The 15,351-nt window shown below is 39.8% G+C and overlaps 1 protein-coding gene across 3 annotated transcripts in view; it reads left to right on the top strand.

The window, feature by feature from the left end:
* Positions 1-15,351, top strand: part of DGKH (diacylglycerol kinase eta) — a 135,991-nt gene that overhangs the window by 110,276 nt on the left and 10,364 nt on the right. For 2 of the 3 annotated variants that reach the window (XM_030565839.1, XM_030565822.1), the window contains 5 exons: positions 4,136-4,241; positions 5,645-5,737; positions 11,642-11,761; positions 11,889-11,997; positions 13,410-13,540. In XM_030565839.1, the coding sequence (XP_030421699.1) occupies positions 4,136-4,241; positions 5,645-5,737; positions 11,642-11,761; positions 11,889-11,997; positions 13,410-13,540 (559 nt within the window). The remainder of the gene's footprint in view (positions 1-4,135; positions 4,242-5,644; positions 5,738-11,641; positions 11,762-11,888; positions 11,998-13,409; positions 13,541-15,351) is intronic. The other variant, XM_030565832.1, reaches the window with a different exon arrangement.

The raw sequence follows: 15,351 nt of genomic DNA, 5'->3' as shown, positions 1-15,351 counted from the left end.
GTTACTGGATTCAGTTTTTGGAGGTCACCAAAAGGTTACATTTAAACCTAAAACACATCCTAACTGTGCATGTGAGAAATGTATAAAAATACTCACATATACAACACATACATGGAGGTGACATCCATGTGATAAACTGCACAGTACTTCAAACACATGCTGATAACCACCTCATCTTCAAAAACCCACCAATTAAAAGAAAATCCACCATCTATAGAAGAGTTTATTCCTTTTCCCCTCAGATATATAATTTCCCCCCAAAATTATGCCTGTTCTAGACTCAGAAATTAAAGGATTCAATCCTGGGCCAGGAACAGCCTCTTAGTATGATCTATAAATCTATTAACAATTCTTCTGTGCATAAAATACAAAGGGTTTTAATCTCTGGTATCTTGTGGCTCCTCATGTGTTCAATTCTTAGCATTAGATATGTGTGTTCAATTCTAGGCATTTTTTCTCAGGCTTATGAAACATTTTCCTATCCCTCCATCCTCCCATCTGCCAAACTTTTTTCTCTAATGACTCCTGTTCCTTACCCCAACACAAAAAATTGTGTGTCCCCCAATCGCCCAATTATCTGTATTAATGAAAATGTACAGCACAGTTGCTGCTTTTATAAAACACTTTTTTAAACATAAACACAGTCTTAACTCTTAAACGACTAAATAATTAAGTATCTGTAAGAACAAAGTCTAAGCAAGTCTCATTGTCCGATAGACCCTTCGTATCTTTTTGTGTACCTATTCATTGTTATGAGAGTTCCCATTCTGCTGGAAGTCCTAAGAGTCTCTTGACAGTTGATCAGTTGAAGTTTTGCCCTTCAGGGGTTCGTGTGTGGCTAAATCTGCTGAAATCGTTTCTTCACAAGAACAGTGAAGAATTTCTAGTAGTTTGTATCATCTCAGCGAGGCTTTGTTGCCCCTTTCTCAGTTCCAAATCAGCCCAAAGTTCCAGATCAGTTGGAATGATTTGTTTCGGCTATTAATTTGAAAAGTCCAAGCTGTATGAAACCAGTGTTGTATCCAGCGACCTACTAAAGAAATCCACTTTGAATTTAAATTTTAAAATCATACATTTTTCCCATCCTCCCATTCATAATCAAACACAAACTAATCCCTTTTTGCTTTCTTGTCTCAGGACAATCAAATGATACATACAATTCTTTTGTCTTCTCAGGGCTTATCTACACAGGGACACTGAGGAAAATTGATCTGAATTAACTAAAGTGTGAATTTAAAGTAGATGAATTAAACTGTATTCAAACATGGTGTGGATGCTCTTACTCAAAATTTAAGTGGCCTTAATTTGGTTCAGTTTAATTCACTTTGAAAGTGAATTAAGCTAAATTGAATTAAGGACACTTTAATTCTGAGTAAGAGCATCCACATGGGTTTAATGTGGTTTAACTAATCCACATTAAAAGTTAATTAAGATTAGCCTTCTGAGTGTCCCCAAGTAGACAAGCCCTCAGTTGCATGCTCAAAATCATTTCCTCTATGTGGCAGAGGAGTTCCATCCATTGAATCATTCTGTATTAACTTGCTGCCAAGGCTCACTTCAACAAGCACATCATGCCAATGTACACAAGGGCCACACTTTATTTAGAACCGTGGTAATGTCAGCTTGGAGTTTAAATGCTGTTGATTTCAATATTTTCCAAATCTTGAGCAATGCATCCAAAAAACTATTTTTGGCTGATAGTGATATGCCTACAGAGAACTGATTCTGCTCTCTCACTCAGCCCCAGAACCCATTTCCCCCTAAAACGCAAGATTTTTTTAAGAAAGGGAAAATTCAGTTTTCAGAGCAACACCCCACTTTTTCTAAGAAAAGTACATTTTTATTGAGTCACAAACATTTTTAAAAGCCACCAGCAAAGTTTATAATTCCCCAAATCACCACTCATCTTTTTCCTGGGAACTTGCAAAGCTCTTTTATTTTTACATGAGACACCCCTTGAAAAATCAAGAAAAGGCCCACTAAGAATTCCTTATATATATTTTTTTTAAATAAAGGCCTGGTGCTTTCAAAGAAGCAAATGTTTCTTTTTATAAAGGTATGTGTTTTGAGTGTACCACAAGCAAAGCCATTCACTCATTTTTAAGTCAGTTTACTGAATCTTTCAGAGAAACATAGGACACAGACTGGAAGGGATCTCCTGGGTAATTGAGTCCAGTCCCATACTATCGCAGGCACGCCATCATACAATCTCATCCATAATTTTATCAAGCTCCATCTTAAAACTAGTTGGATTGTTTGCCCCTATTACTACTGTTGGGAGACTGTTGCAGAACTTCATTTCTTTGATGGTTAGAAACCTTCTTCTAATTTCCAGCCTAAATTTATTCATGGCCCATTTGTTCTTATGCCAATGTTGTCCTTTAGTTTAATTAGCTCTTCTCATTAGCACACACCTACTTTTTGTGCCAATGTCATTGAAGAAAATATTAAATAAGATTGGTCCCAAGAGCAAACCTTAAGGCACTCCACTAGTAAGCTCTCTCCAGCCTGATAGCTCTCTTTTCATCATAACTTGTTGTCATCCCCTCTTTAGACAGTTCCTTACCCAGTTTCCAATTCTGATATTAATCCCTATCTTAACTAATAATAGTCCATTGTGTCAAATGCTTTACTGAAGTCCAGATAGATTAGATCTACTGCATTTCTCTTGTCTTTAAAAATCAGTTATCTTATCAGAGAAACATATTGGCTTAGTCTACCATGATCTGTCTTCGGCAAACTCATGTTGCATTTTGTCCCATTTTCTGTTTCAAATGAGATCTTTCAGCAGAAAATAGTGTAAATACCCTTAGTCTTGCTACAAAGGCACCCTAAGTGATGATGCTGAATGAGAGATATTTTATGTCTGAGATGATAGATGTGTTTAGGGAGGGGTGTCTCTCGATATCCAGTTGAGAGTCTCTGGATTTAAAATGTTTTATCTCACATATGCAGACTCACACACCGTTTTCAGACCTTCATAATTTTAAAACTGGGATTTTCTTCAAAATTGGATTGTTTTTCCTGGTTCAGCAATATATAGGATAGCACCACATTTGATGTTTCTAACTAGAGTCTTCTGTGTTGTGCAAGTACAAAATTTCAGTTGCAACATATGTGTGTGGAATTTTTACTTTCCCTCCTGTCATCCCATCAATCTCGACTTAAAAAACTGCCGAACCAGTTTTGTATATGTTTTTTAAAACGCTCTCCTTTGGGCAGAGATTAACATAGATATTTTCAGTTTAAAAAATGTTTTTGAGACTGTTATGAACAAGTAAAAATGCCAGTTTACAATGGACTGTATTATGGAGCTCACTATCTCAAATGCTATAATACAGAAAGAGTTGCTAGAGCAACTGTTTAACTGCACAAGTTTAGGACAGGAATTGTAGAACAGCATATTCAGTTTAAACTGCAGGGCTGACTCAAGTAGACAGGAAGGGAGAATTTATATAGACATAATGTAATACAATTATCCAAACTGAAATTCAGCCAGGTCATAGGTTAATACAGGGGCTGGCAACATTTTTGGCCTGAGGGCCACATCAGGTTTCCAAAATTGTATGGAGGGCCGGTTAGGGGAGGCTCTGCCTCCCCAAACAGCCAGACGTGGCACGGCACCCACCACCTATTCATCCCCCCCTGTTTCTGGCCCCCTGATGGCCCCTCTGGGACTCCTGCCCCATCCAACCCCCCCATTCCCTGTCCCCTAACAGGATATACAGATTGTCACATGACACCACCATAATAATTCTCTTCAGAATGCGTTTCCTGTATGAATTATGTGAATGAATATTCCTGGTTTAATCAGTATAATCTATATGTAGCCATTGCTGGTAGGATGACATGCCAGTTAAGACAATAAATGTTCCTGAAGCCCTCATATCAGAGCAGATCTTCTGTATGAAGAATGTCATTTAGATAAGAGAGCAAAGTGCTTTGTTGTCTAAGGTGATACTTACATTTAAGCTTTAGATACGTAGGAATATACATAGGACTCTAGGACAATTAGTGTAAATGTTCTGTGAAATATTTCTTTTCCATCTACCAGTGTTTTTTAATTTTAATCACATTTTAACTGGTTGTAAAAGAAGGTGACAAAATTCCTTTCCTGTTTTTCATATTTTTGTAGAATCTGTGAAGCAGCAAAAATACACAGCCTGTTGGAACAGGAGCTGGCTCATGCTGTCAATGCATGTTCACATGCATTAAATAAAGCCAATCCAAGGTTTCCAGAGGTAAAGGAACAACAAAGCATTATTTAATAATAAATCAACTGTAGCCCCTGTGTGCAGAAGTATTTCTAGAGACATTGGAGTAGTCTCATAGTCTCGATCACCATTTTCCGTGGCTAGCATGTTAACTGCTGAGGTTATTGATATCCCAGGCTCCTGATCCTGCAAACATGCTTAACTTTAAGAGTGTGACATAGGCCCGAGCACCGAATGGGATGGAGAGGAAACCAGCCATGCTTTTTGTCCTGCACCTACAGCAGCAGCCTCGGCACCCCCTCCTTACACTTGTAGGGCCACTTAATAGCTGATGGACTCTGGGACTCTACTTCAGTGAGTCTGAAAGGCAGAGACAGCAGCAGCAGGGGCACCCAGAGGGAAGAGGAAATGGGAGAAAGACTCCCTTCCTCACAGACCTGGAGCACATTGGAAGAGGCAGAGGATACCTGACAGCTCCCATCTCACCCTCCCCAATGGGGAGGAGGAAGGTACTGCTGGGTGGAAAAACATTCCCTTTTGTGGCAACTGGACCTAAGTGGGAGTGGGACATTAAGCATATTGGAAATAGAGGGAGGCAAAGGAAGATACAGGGGCTCAGCAGAGCATAACATTAAGGGCATGGCTCAGAGCGCTGGGAGATGGACACAGAACTACACCCAGGTACAGTCATGCGGTCAAACTCACACAGATGCACATACATCTTAATGGAGGATATGGTGCTAGTGGGAGAATTTCAGGAGGAGCAGAACTGAGTTCCTTATCTCCCAGCCCAACCCCCACTATTTGAGCTTTTGTAGGATCTCGGCACTAACATAATTTCATGAACATGAGTTTGTCGGTCCAAAATTGTCTAACCTAACATAATCTACTTAAGCCCCTGTCACCATAGTAACTATGCAGGCTAACCACTACTTGTTAAAGTGTGGAAGATCGCCCCCTCAAGTGTGATGTGAACAATCCTCATTAATGATCCTTGTTAATAAAAGGCCCAGAGTTTCTTTAGTGGCATTAGCCAGCCATAAAGAACATGTGGCTAGTCACTTGATACTCTAGCACATCTGAGCCCTCTGTAAACAGAGTCAGGTGCAAACCAACCAGCAAATACAGTGCATTTCCCCCTCTTCCATTCTGGAGTCTTATGTAAACTAATATGGTCTGTTCTGCCCCTAAATAAACAGTGAAATTCCCACAAGCTTCAGTGGCAGTTGTAGAGATGCATCTGAGATCAGATTTTGACCTCTGTATATTGCTCTATATCTTATTCCCTTTGGTCTGGTAGAATACACTTATCAAGCAGAGCTGGATCAAGCTGGTTGCTTTTGGAAAAACTGACCAAGGTTGGGATTGTAAACTCAATGTACTTGTGCTCACAGTTTAACTTATTTGACTGTTCTGCTTCTATTCCCCAGAGTCTTACCAGAAATACCGCCATTGAAATAGCTGTCAATGTGAAGGCACTACATAATGAAACTGAATCTCTACTAGTAGGAAGGGTTCCTTTGGTAAGAAGATAAAATAAATGTTGTGTAACTTGGCCCTGTGTACGTCATGCTTCTCTAAAGGAGCACCATAGCGTTATAGTGCAATGAAATACTATACCCCGGAACCTATAAAAGGCTGAATCAGAGGATTTGATACTACATCTATTATTTTGAGTTGGAATGAATTATGAATTGTTCTCCTAGTCCATTCACCTGCAGCATGGCAGGAGTTAATTTCTCTTCCTAAACCATTGTTAATTGGTGAGTGTCCAGTAAAGTTTTGTTGGCATTGAAAGTCATTGCATCTCCTCCCTTGGTTGCTTGTTTGTGGATCTATGAGTAGTTATGTTCTTCAATAATAATACATGCTCTTGACATACAGTTAGAAATTGGTACATTTGATATGGTGAGGGGAGGAGGAAAGAAACAGGGTTCCTCATGCTTTTCTATCAATGGATACACTAAGTTGGAAGGGTTATGTCTTTTTCATGCCTTTAGTCTTCAGATTCAGGAGAAAATTTATTAATATTTTATTAATTACCTAAGTGTGTGATAATTACAAATGGATATTGATTGGAATATTTTCCTGTAGAGGGACTTGAGTCTGAAAGGAATGGTATTAAGATAAAGACCCTTTCACATCCTAAATAAATGGTACAAACTCACTTTATTTCCATATATCAGAGGGGTAGCCGTGCTAGTCTGGATCTGTAAAAGCAGCAAAGAATCCTGTGGCACCTTATAGACTAACAGCTGTTTTAGAGCATAGACTCATAGACTCATAGGTCAGAAGGGACCAATCTGATCATCTAGTCTGACCTCCTGCACAAGGCAGGCCACAGAACCCCACCCATCCAATTTTATAACAACCCCTATCCCAGGACTGAGTGAATGCATCCGACGAACTGGGTATTCACCCACGAAAGCTCATGCTCCAAAATGTCTGTTAGTCTATAAGGTGCCACAGGACTTTTTGCTGCTTTTATTTCCATAGTGACTAAAAGTCATTGCATCCGAAGACTGTGTCAGCAGTTCACTTCTAGAAGTATTAACATGTTAGGCACATGCTCTACTTTACTTAACTTTAGGAAGGGAACAATGCTCTTTAGATAAATTTATCCAATATAGGGGAAAAAATCTGCTGAGATTTCAAATTCCTGTATGTTAATGTGGAGGCAGGAATGCAATATTTGGGTTTTAAAATGTTTGGGGAAAGGAATTTGGTTGAACAGTCCTCAGGTGGTGATTGGGATGCTATTCTAAAGGTGGTATAATGTATCAAGGGATGATAGGACATGTTTAAATTATGAAATCATGCATGCTGAAACCCCTGTTTTTCAGCCAATAGAGGGCACAACCTCACTCTTAGCTTATCAATGCTAAACCATTTTTTTTTAAACAAGACTGTTGTCTGATATCAATATATTTTCTGTGTCAGTTCGCATGTTGACTTTAGAGATATTCATAACTCTCATTTGTGAATCAGCACTAAAACTTAGCCCTGGACAGTCTTGTTGGCTTGTACTTCCATCAGTGCTGAAATAACATGTAGATTGGGCTGACCCATGGAGATGATGGATACAGATGAAAGTTTTGGTGTTACTTAAACTACCAGTCAGGCACCATACTCAGTTTAACTGTCTCCCCTGACAAAGAAGCAGATCTCTTAATTTGCTTCTTCCTTATTTTTACCTCTTTTCATCTGTCCAATTCTTCCACACTCCCCTTCTCTGCATCCAGTGCTCCTGACAGCCATGCAGTTGATACCATCATTGCCTGTACTGCCTGTTGATCTTTGTTTGGGAGTGGAGGCAGGTGGGGTTGTCTCTACCAGTGTTGCTCCTTCCATCTCAAACTTCTCCTCCCCCTACTGAGAAGGTCTAATTGACAAGTCAGACTCTAATTCACTGAGCTAATCTTTCCATTAGAAACAGGAAGGTTATAAAACTTCGTGGTCTGTTAGACATGCAGAGAAGAGATCTTGTACTAAGTTGGTCAATTCTCTTATTTCTGCTTCAATTTCACTATTGATTTCAGTGGAAGCAGGATCAAGCCCTTAGTGCACTTTCTCACTATAAGCAGAATTAATTGAGTTTCCACTGCCAAAATGTAATTCTCTGAGACTCTATGTGAGACCTTAGATAGGTGCCATCTGAGGAAACCCATACTGTTTGGACCAGTCCACTTTTTATCTTCCCCTGAGAAGAACAAATCAAAAACAGAATAATCCAGAAAATGAAAACATTCTAAAGTGATGTCCTCCTCAGAGGAAAGAGAGAGGCTTCGTTGTCATTTATGCCCAGACTCCAAGCCTCCCCCAGACACCACTGTGCAACTCAAAGGACATCAAGCAGCCTGTGGGGGGAACAAAAAAATTAAGGCTGCTATGACTCTTGTATTTTCTCCATAAGTCTTAGAAACTTCTTAAAAAAGAATCTCTTCAAAAAATCCCATAACAATGGAAAACTTAGATTTCCAATCCCGTTACACTAAACAGTAACATCTTACAAGAGAAGAGCTCTCATTAGAAAAAAATGTTAATATATAGATACTCTAATGGCAAGAAGGAAGAAAGTATTTTACTATACCAATGTGGACACAAGAACAAATTGATATAAACTGCCTGCCAGGAAGTTGGGGAGGGATAGCTCAGTGGTTTGAGCATTGGCCTACTAAGCCCAGGGTTGTGAGTTCAATCCTTGAGGGGGCCATTTAGGAGTCTGGGGTAAAATCAGTACTTTGTCCTGCTAGTGAAGGCAAGGGGGCTGGACTCAATGACCTTTCAAGGTCCCTTCCAGTTCTATGAGAAAGGTATATCTCATATATTATAAGTTTAGACTGGAAATTAGATGAAGGTTTCTAACCATCAGAGGAGTGAAGTTCTTGAACAGCCTTCCAAGGGGAATTAGTGGGGGTCAAAAGACATATCTGGCTTTAAGACTAAGCTTGATAAGTTTATGGAGGGAATGGTATAATGCAGGGGTCCGCAACCTGCGGCTCACCAGGGTGAGCACCCTGGCAGGCCGGGCCAGTTTGTTTACTTGCCGCATCGACAGCTTCGACTGATCGCGGCTTCCACTGGCCGCGGTTCACCGTCCCAAGCCAATGGGGTGGTGGGAAGCCGCGCCCAGCACATCCCTCGACCTGCACCCCCATTGGCCTGGAGTGGCGAACCGCGGCCAGTGGGAGCCGCTGTCGGCCGAACCTGCCGACGCGGCAGGTAAACAAACTGGCCCGGCCCGCCAGGGTGCTTACCCTGGCGAGCTGCGTGCCAGAGGTTGCCGACCCCTGGTATAATGGGTTAGCCTAATTTTGGCAATTAATTCGTCTTTGACTACTAGCAGTAAATATGCCCAATGGCTGGTGATGGGATGTTAGATGGGGTGGGATCTGAGTTACTACAGAGAATTCTTTCCTGGATGTCTGGCTGGTGAGTCTTGCTCACATGCTCAGGGTTTAGCTAATCGCCATATTTGGGGTCGGGAAGGAATTTTCCTTCAAGGCAGATTGGCAGAAGCCCTGGGGGGGTTTCGCCTTCCTCTGCAGCATGGGGCACGGGTCACTTGCTGAAAGGTTCTCTGCACGTTGCAGTCTTTAAACCATGATTTGAGGACTTCAGTGACTCAGACACAGGTGAGATTCTGTAGCCTGCATTGTGCAGGAGGTCAGACTAGATGATCATAATGGTCCCTTCTGACCTTAAAGTCTATGAAATCTATGAAATTCTACCTACCAAGATATCTCAAGAACACTTTTTTCCTCCAGAACTAGAGATCAAAGGCCCTTTCAGCAACCATGTAAGTCTTTGCTATCCAGCAGGTCCAACCCCTACAGATCCCGTCTGCAGGAGCACCAGTCAGGACTATCTTGGTCACAGACAAATGGACTCTTGAAATCGAATCCATGATACCATGTATTCTGTAACTGCAGAATTTGACAACACAGAATCCAACCTTTCGATGCAAAACTGTGCCCTAGAATCTATGCTTTCATTTCAATAGAAAAATAATGAACTTCAAGTCCTCTTAGTTATGAAAATTAAATTTGAAATTTTGAAAATGTAATGGGAGTTTAAACTGATGCCATGTGTCTGCTTGATTCAGATCCCAACTCCAAAGTGTATCTCTGAGAAGTGTGACTGGTCCCATCGATCTCAGTGGGGTGTTTACTCTGAAACCTCATGATGGCAATTTAAAATTTCAACATGATGGATCTTTTTAGCAGAAATATCCAGCTATTGTGCTTATCCCACATCACAAATGGCCACCAACACCTTTCCTGGTGCCAAAAGTCTCAGCCTATATTTCCAGCTTTCTCCATTACAGCTTCTACACAATGCTACATTTCAGTACAAAATGTACTCTATGGCAGATTGAAGACTGAAAATGTGGAAGTAGTATAAAATAAATTATTAATTTTAAATTAATTTTCAAAGGGGAACAACTGTACTGATTTTGGTGGTCATTTTCAAAATAACCTGAATGTGGAATTCAGTATGGATTTTTTTTTTTGTTTCAGCAAAACAAAGAAACATAATTTTTTTTCTTGAATGACAGCTGTCATCATTGGGCAGGAGACTCTGTGCATGTGCACATGTATTTCCCCCATTCGCTCCACTATCTACAGTGGCATGGAAGATTCAACAGACAAAGCTCACATCTTAATAGCTCTTTCTTGGTGACACGGGTTAGAATTTTCAAAACTCATTAAAATGACCGTTACTCTATTGTGGCTTGTGTGCCTCTCTCCTTAAGGACTTCCAACTCAGGGCCCAATTCCATATGGTCTGTTCACATGTGGGTGAATCACATGATGGGGGGTCTCAGAAGACGTGTATTATTTCCACATCTTCCATTAACCTGCTGTGTGACCCTGAGCAACTCACTTTTACCTTCTTGCACACCTCTTTTTTCCTTATTTGCAAAAGGGGATAATGATTCTTACCTTTCTTTTTTTTTTAGAGCAATTTATAAAATGGGCTGTCAAAGGGCAAGTTACTATTTCTGACTCCAACATACCTACTTTTCACCATGCTCATTCCACAGAGACAGTGAGTCACTGTCAGAGCTGGGATTAGAATTTGGGAATTCTAGCTCCTAGTTCTTTGCTTAGTCTATTCAAGGGACATTGAAATCTTGGAAAGGCATTCATGAAAGAATCCTGGTTACTCCACCCATTCCATTTCTGCTTCCTAACCAGAGAAGAGCTGTACATCACATGAAAAAAATTGAGGAATGGCAGCATTGGGCTTCCTGACACTATAAGTTACACTTTTTTTTCTCTGATGCTGTTTTTTATCTAAGTTTTCTCCAGGCCACTGGCCTTTGTTAAATTCTTACCTCCCTTGTTGCGTGACATCATAGTCCAGCAATAAGAGCATACAACTATGAGCTTATAGCAGAATTGGGAAAAGCACAAAATATTAATATTTTTACGTTTGGCACTGTGCTGATTACCAATTGTGCTTCTGGATTGATTGGGGTAACCAGATGTCCCTATTTTATAGGGACAGTCCCGATTTTGGGGTCTTTTTCTTATATAGGCTTCTATTACCCCCCAACCCTGTCCCGATTTTTCACATTTGCTGTCTGATCACCCTAGGATTGATGGAAGTACAAGACTAGGGAATTTCTTACTGTAAATTTGGTTTCTCTGAGCTTGTACATCTATTAGTTTGGGAGACTCTTTCATGCGCTTTAAATCTCCATTTATATTTCTGAAGTGTGATGAGTGATGGCAAAAATGGATAGGTGGGCACACACCAAAGTTTTAGCTGTTTTAGTCATTCTTGTAGTTAGGACCAACCCAAATGGATTGGTGAAATGCATGTGCAGGGAAATTAGATGTGGTAAGAAATTCCCTGTTTGTTTACTTTCAGTATAAGGCAGCCATTTAACATTCTTTTTCTGGTTTGTTCATAAATAGCAACTGGATCCTCCCCATGAAGAGCTGCTGTCTGATGCATTACACAGTGTGGAGACTGAACTGAGAAAACTTGCTGAGATTCCATGGCTTTATTATGTTTTCCAACCAAATGATGATGAGGTAGGCCAGGTTATTACTCCTAAGTGAAAATAATTTTATTTCACTAGACAAGAGTAAATTAGAATTCCCCATCATCGAGTGAGGCAATTTTAAAGTTTAATGGTTGTTTTCCTCTTTTTCCATGCAGGATCCACCTCTGGATTATTCTAAGAGAAACAACAGAAGTACAGTATTTCGCATAGTGCCAAAGTTTAAAAAGGAAAAAGTCCAAAAGCATAAGAGCAGCCCTCAGCCTGGTATGTGTTTTGACATTGCAAGAAAGATCATAACTTTTCGAACAAAACATGATTTCATATCTTTCATAATAGCTAAAATAATGTGCAACACCTAGAGTATAAAATCCTAGCGCCTCTGAAGTCAGAGGGAGTTTTGCTGATTGAGGAGTCAATGGGATGAGGATTTCATGCAGTACATTTAGCAGGTGTGTGTCAATAGGATCCCCAAACGACTAGGTGAATAGAAGAAGTATTTTGTAGCTACTGTTTTGCCATCTACTTTTGGGATAGAAGGTCCCATGTATCTGTTTGGGTGGTTTTATTTAACTAACTCCATGCCAACACAAATCATTTATAAACCAGTTCTGTTTCTGTATAAAGCACTGATTCCGGTTTTTCAGGGTAGTTTGAGAGGTTGCACAATGGCTTTCATTAACACTTGTTTAATTGAACCAGTCGTCCTTTAAAGTCCCAAATAAGTTTTCACCGCAGTTAATTCTGTACATCAAACAAAATCCTGCTCTCTTAATTAGTTAGTAGAAGTTGAACAAACTCCACTCTCCTCTCTCCCCACTGTTATCTCTGAACATACTGCCCTGAAAATAACTGGTGTCACAACAGACCTAAAACTGCTCCAACACCGGTCTTTCACAGCAGGCAGTGTGTTAAACTGCCTTCAAATGCAGAACAAGCTCTCTTTAGTTGTTAATCTGAATTTAGCTTCTTAGTTCACTAATATGTTAAAATATAAAGCATATTAGAGTACTTCAGTCTGAAGCTAATCAGCATTGAATGAAAGATAAACAAAGGTACAAAAGAATAATAGTAGCATAAAACTACTTTCTTTGAATAAACTTGGCCTATTAAGACTAATGTGGGCAACTAACCTTAGAGAACAATGTTGACAAAGAGCTTTTTAATGGCCTATGCAACTGGTATAGTTAATAGAATATTTGTTGCATTAATTAAGAGCACTAGAAAAACTTCTGAAGTTGGGCTTGCATGCTGCGATCGCTATAGGAGTTCAGTCTATATTTGAAGTGGTTTTTTTTTCTGACTGCACTGCAACCAATAAAGTGTCATTAGTATACAGTGGAACAAACCTGGATCTTGCACCACTGATCCTAAGATGATTAAAAGTGAATTTGAAGTATATGAGGTTTGATGGCTTTATTGAGGAAACTGGAGTAAAGCTGAAAGCACGGCTGCAAAGCAAAGAACCTCATCTTTGTTTAGATACTGTCTAATGTTTATTGCTAACCTCTGACCTGCATGTGAAAAGAAACTCAGTTTTTGTGGAAATGACACCTTTAACCTTTCCCTTTGCTGGCACGGCAGTTCTACTCTGTTTTCCACTCTCTTTGGCCTAACCTTTGCTTGTAATGCATTTGAGCATGTAGAAATTAAGGGGGTTTTGCTCTTAACTTTGGTAGTTCAAAAATGGGGCACAGATGAAGTTGCTGCTTGGCTGGATCTGCTCAGTTTGGGAGAGTACAAAGAAATCTTCATCAGCCATGACATCCGAGGCTCTGAGCTTTTACACCTGGAAAGGCGAGATCTTAAGGTATTTCCTTTGTGCTACTTTTCTGCTCTTGAGAATTTTGTTTGACAAGAACAAAACAAGACCTTTCTCCTGTCCTTGCTTCTGTTATGTGCTTGTAGCTTGGCTTATACTGTGCAAATATGCAGTAAATTATTACACGCTGTCCTGTGGCCTGAATTTCTTATATGTTGACCTGTATTTTCAAGCCAAGGATATTAGCAATATTGGAGATTATCTTTTCTCATGCTTCATATAGAATGATAGTATGTTCCATCAGGCTCAGTGAAAGCACTCCTATTGTCTTACCTACATCAATATATTACATTGTTAACTTTAAAAAACCTCAGTTTTAACTAGATTTATTAAAGAAGATCAGTGTGGAAGGCGAATTATTCATAATCAATTTATTAGGCTAGAGATAATTATTTTAAATGTATCTACTGCAAGGTCAGTAGGTAAAAGTTCATTTAAAATTATGAATACATTACTTCAATAGTCAGCGTGTGGAAGGTGAACAGTTTGATGATAGTCTTCACACTGGCCATTTGCAGGCTTATGAATTTGTCTGTCAAGTGTTCAAATGTATCCTTCAGAACAACTTTTTGTTTTGTTTTTGGTCAGTTTTTAATTTTGTGATAAAAATCCAGGCTTCTATCTTTCTGAGATCATTTATTTAAAAAATTAAAAATCATTCCTCCCTGTTCAGTTCAAATTAATAAGAACCATGTTTTGGAAGAAGAAATATTAGAGCATTGAAAAATATTAGCTTGGCAAATGATAGTTACTTTGCACTTTGAAATGGTGTTATCTGAGATGGCTGGTCTTTTTCAGGATCTACCTAAGTGCATCCATTATATGTAATAGAGACAGTATCTTTGGGGATTGATTAAATTACTTTTTCCTAGAACAGAAATAGTGACCTTTTGATAATGTGTTTGAGAAATCTGCATGCAAAAATGTGCAACTTCTCATAAAACAAGAGGTTTCAATGTATACAGTATCCTAACATTTACCTCCTAAAACACAAGTCATTGTGTCCAGCCACATCTGAATACTGCTGCATGTCTAGGCTGTTTCCATGTGGACATCTGTAAGGATGCTCCATTAAATTGTTTAAAAAATTGCTCCCTGCAATACTTCATGATAAGAGAGTGCTGACGTATGTCTGCCATGGGAGGAATGCTGTTGGCAAAGGTAGTTGTGTTCTTGTAATGTACTTAGTCTTGTATTATACATGTCACTAGTCCTTCTGTTTTATCCTGCATCAGTGAGACCCGTGAGCCTCTTTGTCACTGCATTAAACGCTTCCATTGAGGCCTCACAGATCCCAAACCTGCAAGAACCAAGAAACAGAAAATTTTCCAAATAATACATCACAGACAGCATTCCAGTCTCTGGTATAATTGCCCATTGTCCAGCTATACTGAAAGAAGGAAACTTTATATGGATTTAATGAGGCCGCAGCTATATTATTAAATGTCTGGGACTATCTGGCAGATAAAAGAGTATACTGCAGGCAACTCCATGTCCTTCAAATAACTACCTGGGGCTTCTATCAACCCCCTCTCATTTTTCATCCAGGTCCCCCAGCCCACCCTTGGCTTAGACCTTAGCATCCATTCCCCACCTTGTAGGAGAGGGTTAACATGGACTATAAGAAAGGTGGGTTGGATCTCTGCCATACCAATCATAGGAGCCCCGAACCGCCCCCCCCCCCCCGCTCTGTTCCTTTAACTAGCACCTCCTTTTTAAGTGCTTTACCAGCCCATTTATCTGGTCACTGGAAGCCTTCTCTGTGGAGTACCTGCACTGGACATCTGCCCCACACTTAC

Source organism: Gopherus evgoodei, chromosome 1 (genome assembly GCF_007399415.2).
Source record: "Gopherus evgoodei ecotype Sinaloan lineage chromosome 1, rGopEvg1_v1.p, whole genome shotgun sequence".
In the NCBI taxonomy this organism is placed as follows: domain Eukaryota; kingdom Metazoa; phylum Chordata; order Testudines; family Testudinidae; genus Gopherus; species Gopherus evgoodei.
The sequence above is the reverse complement of the archived record's forward strand: the minus strand, read 5'-3'. Positions and strand labels throughout refer to the sequence as shown.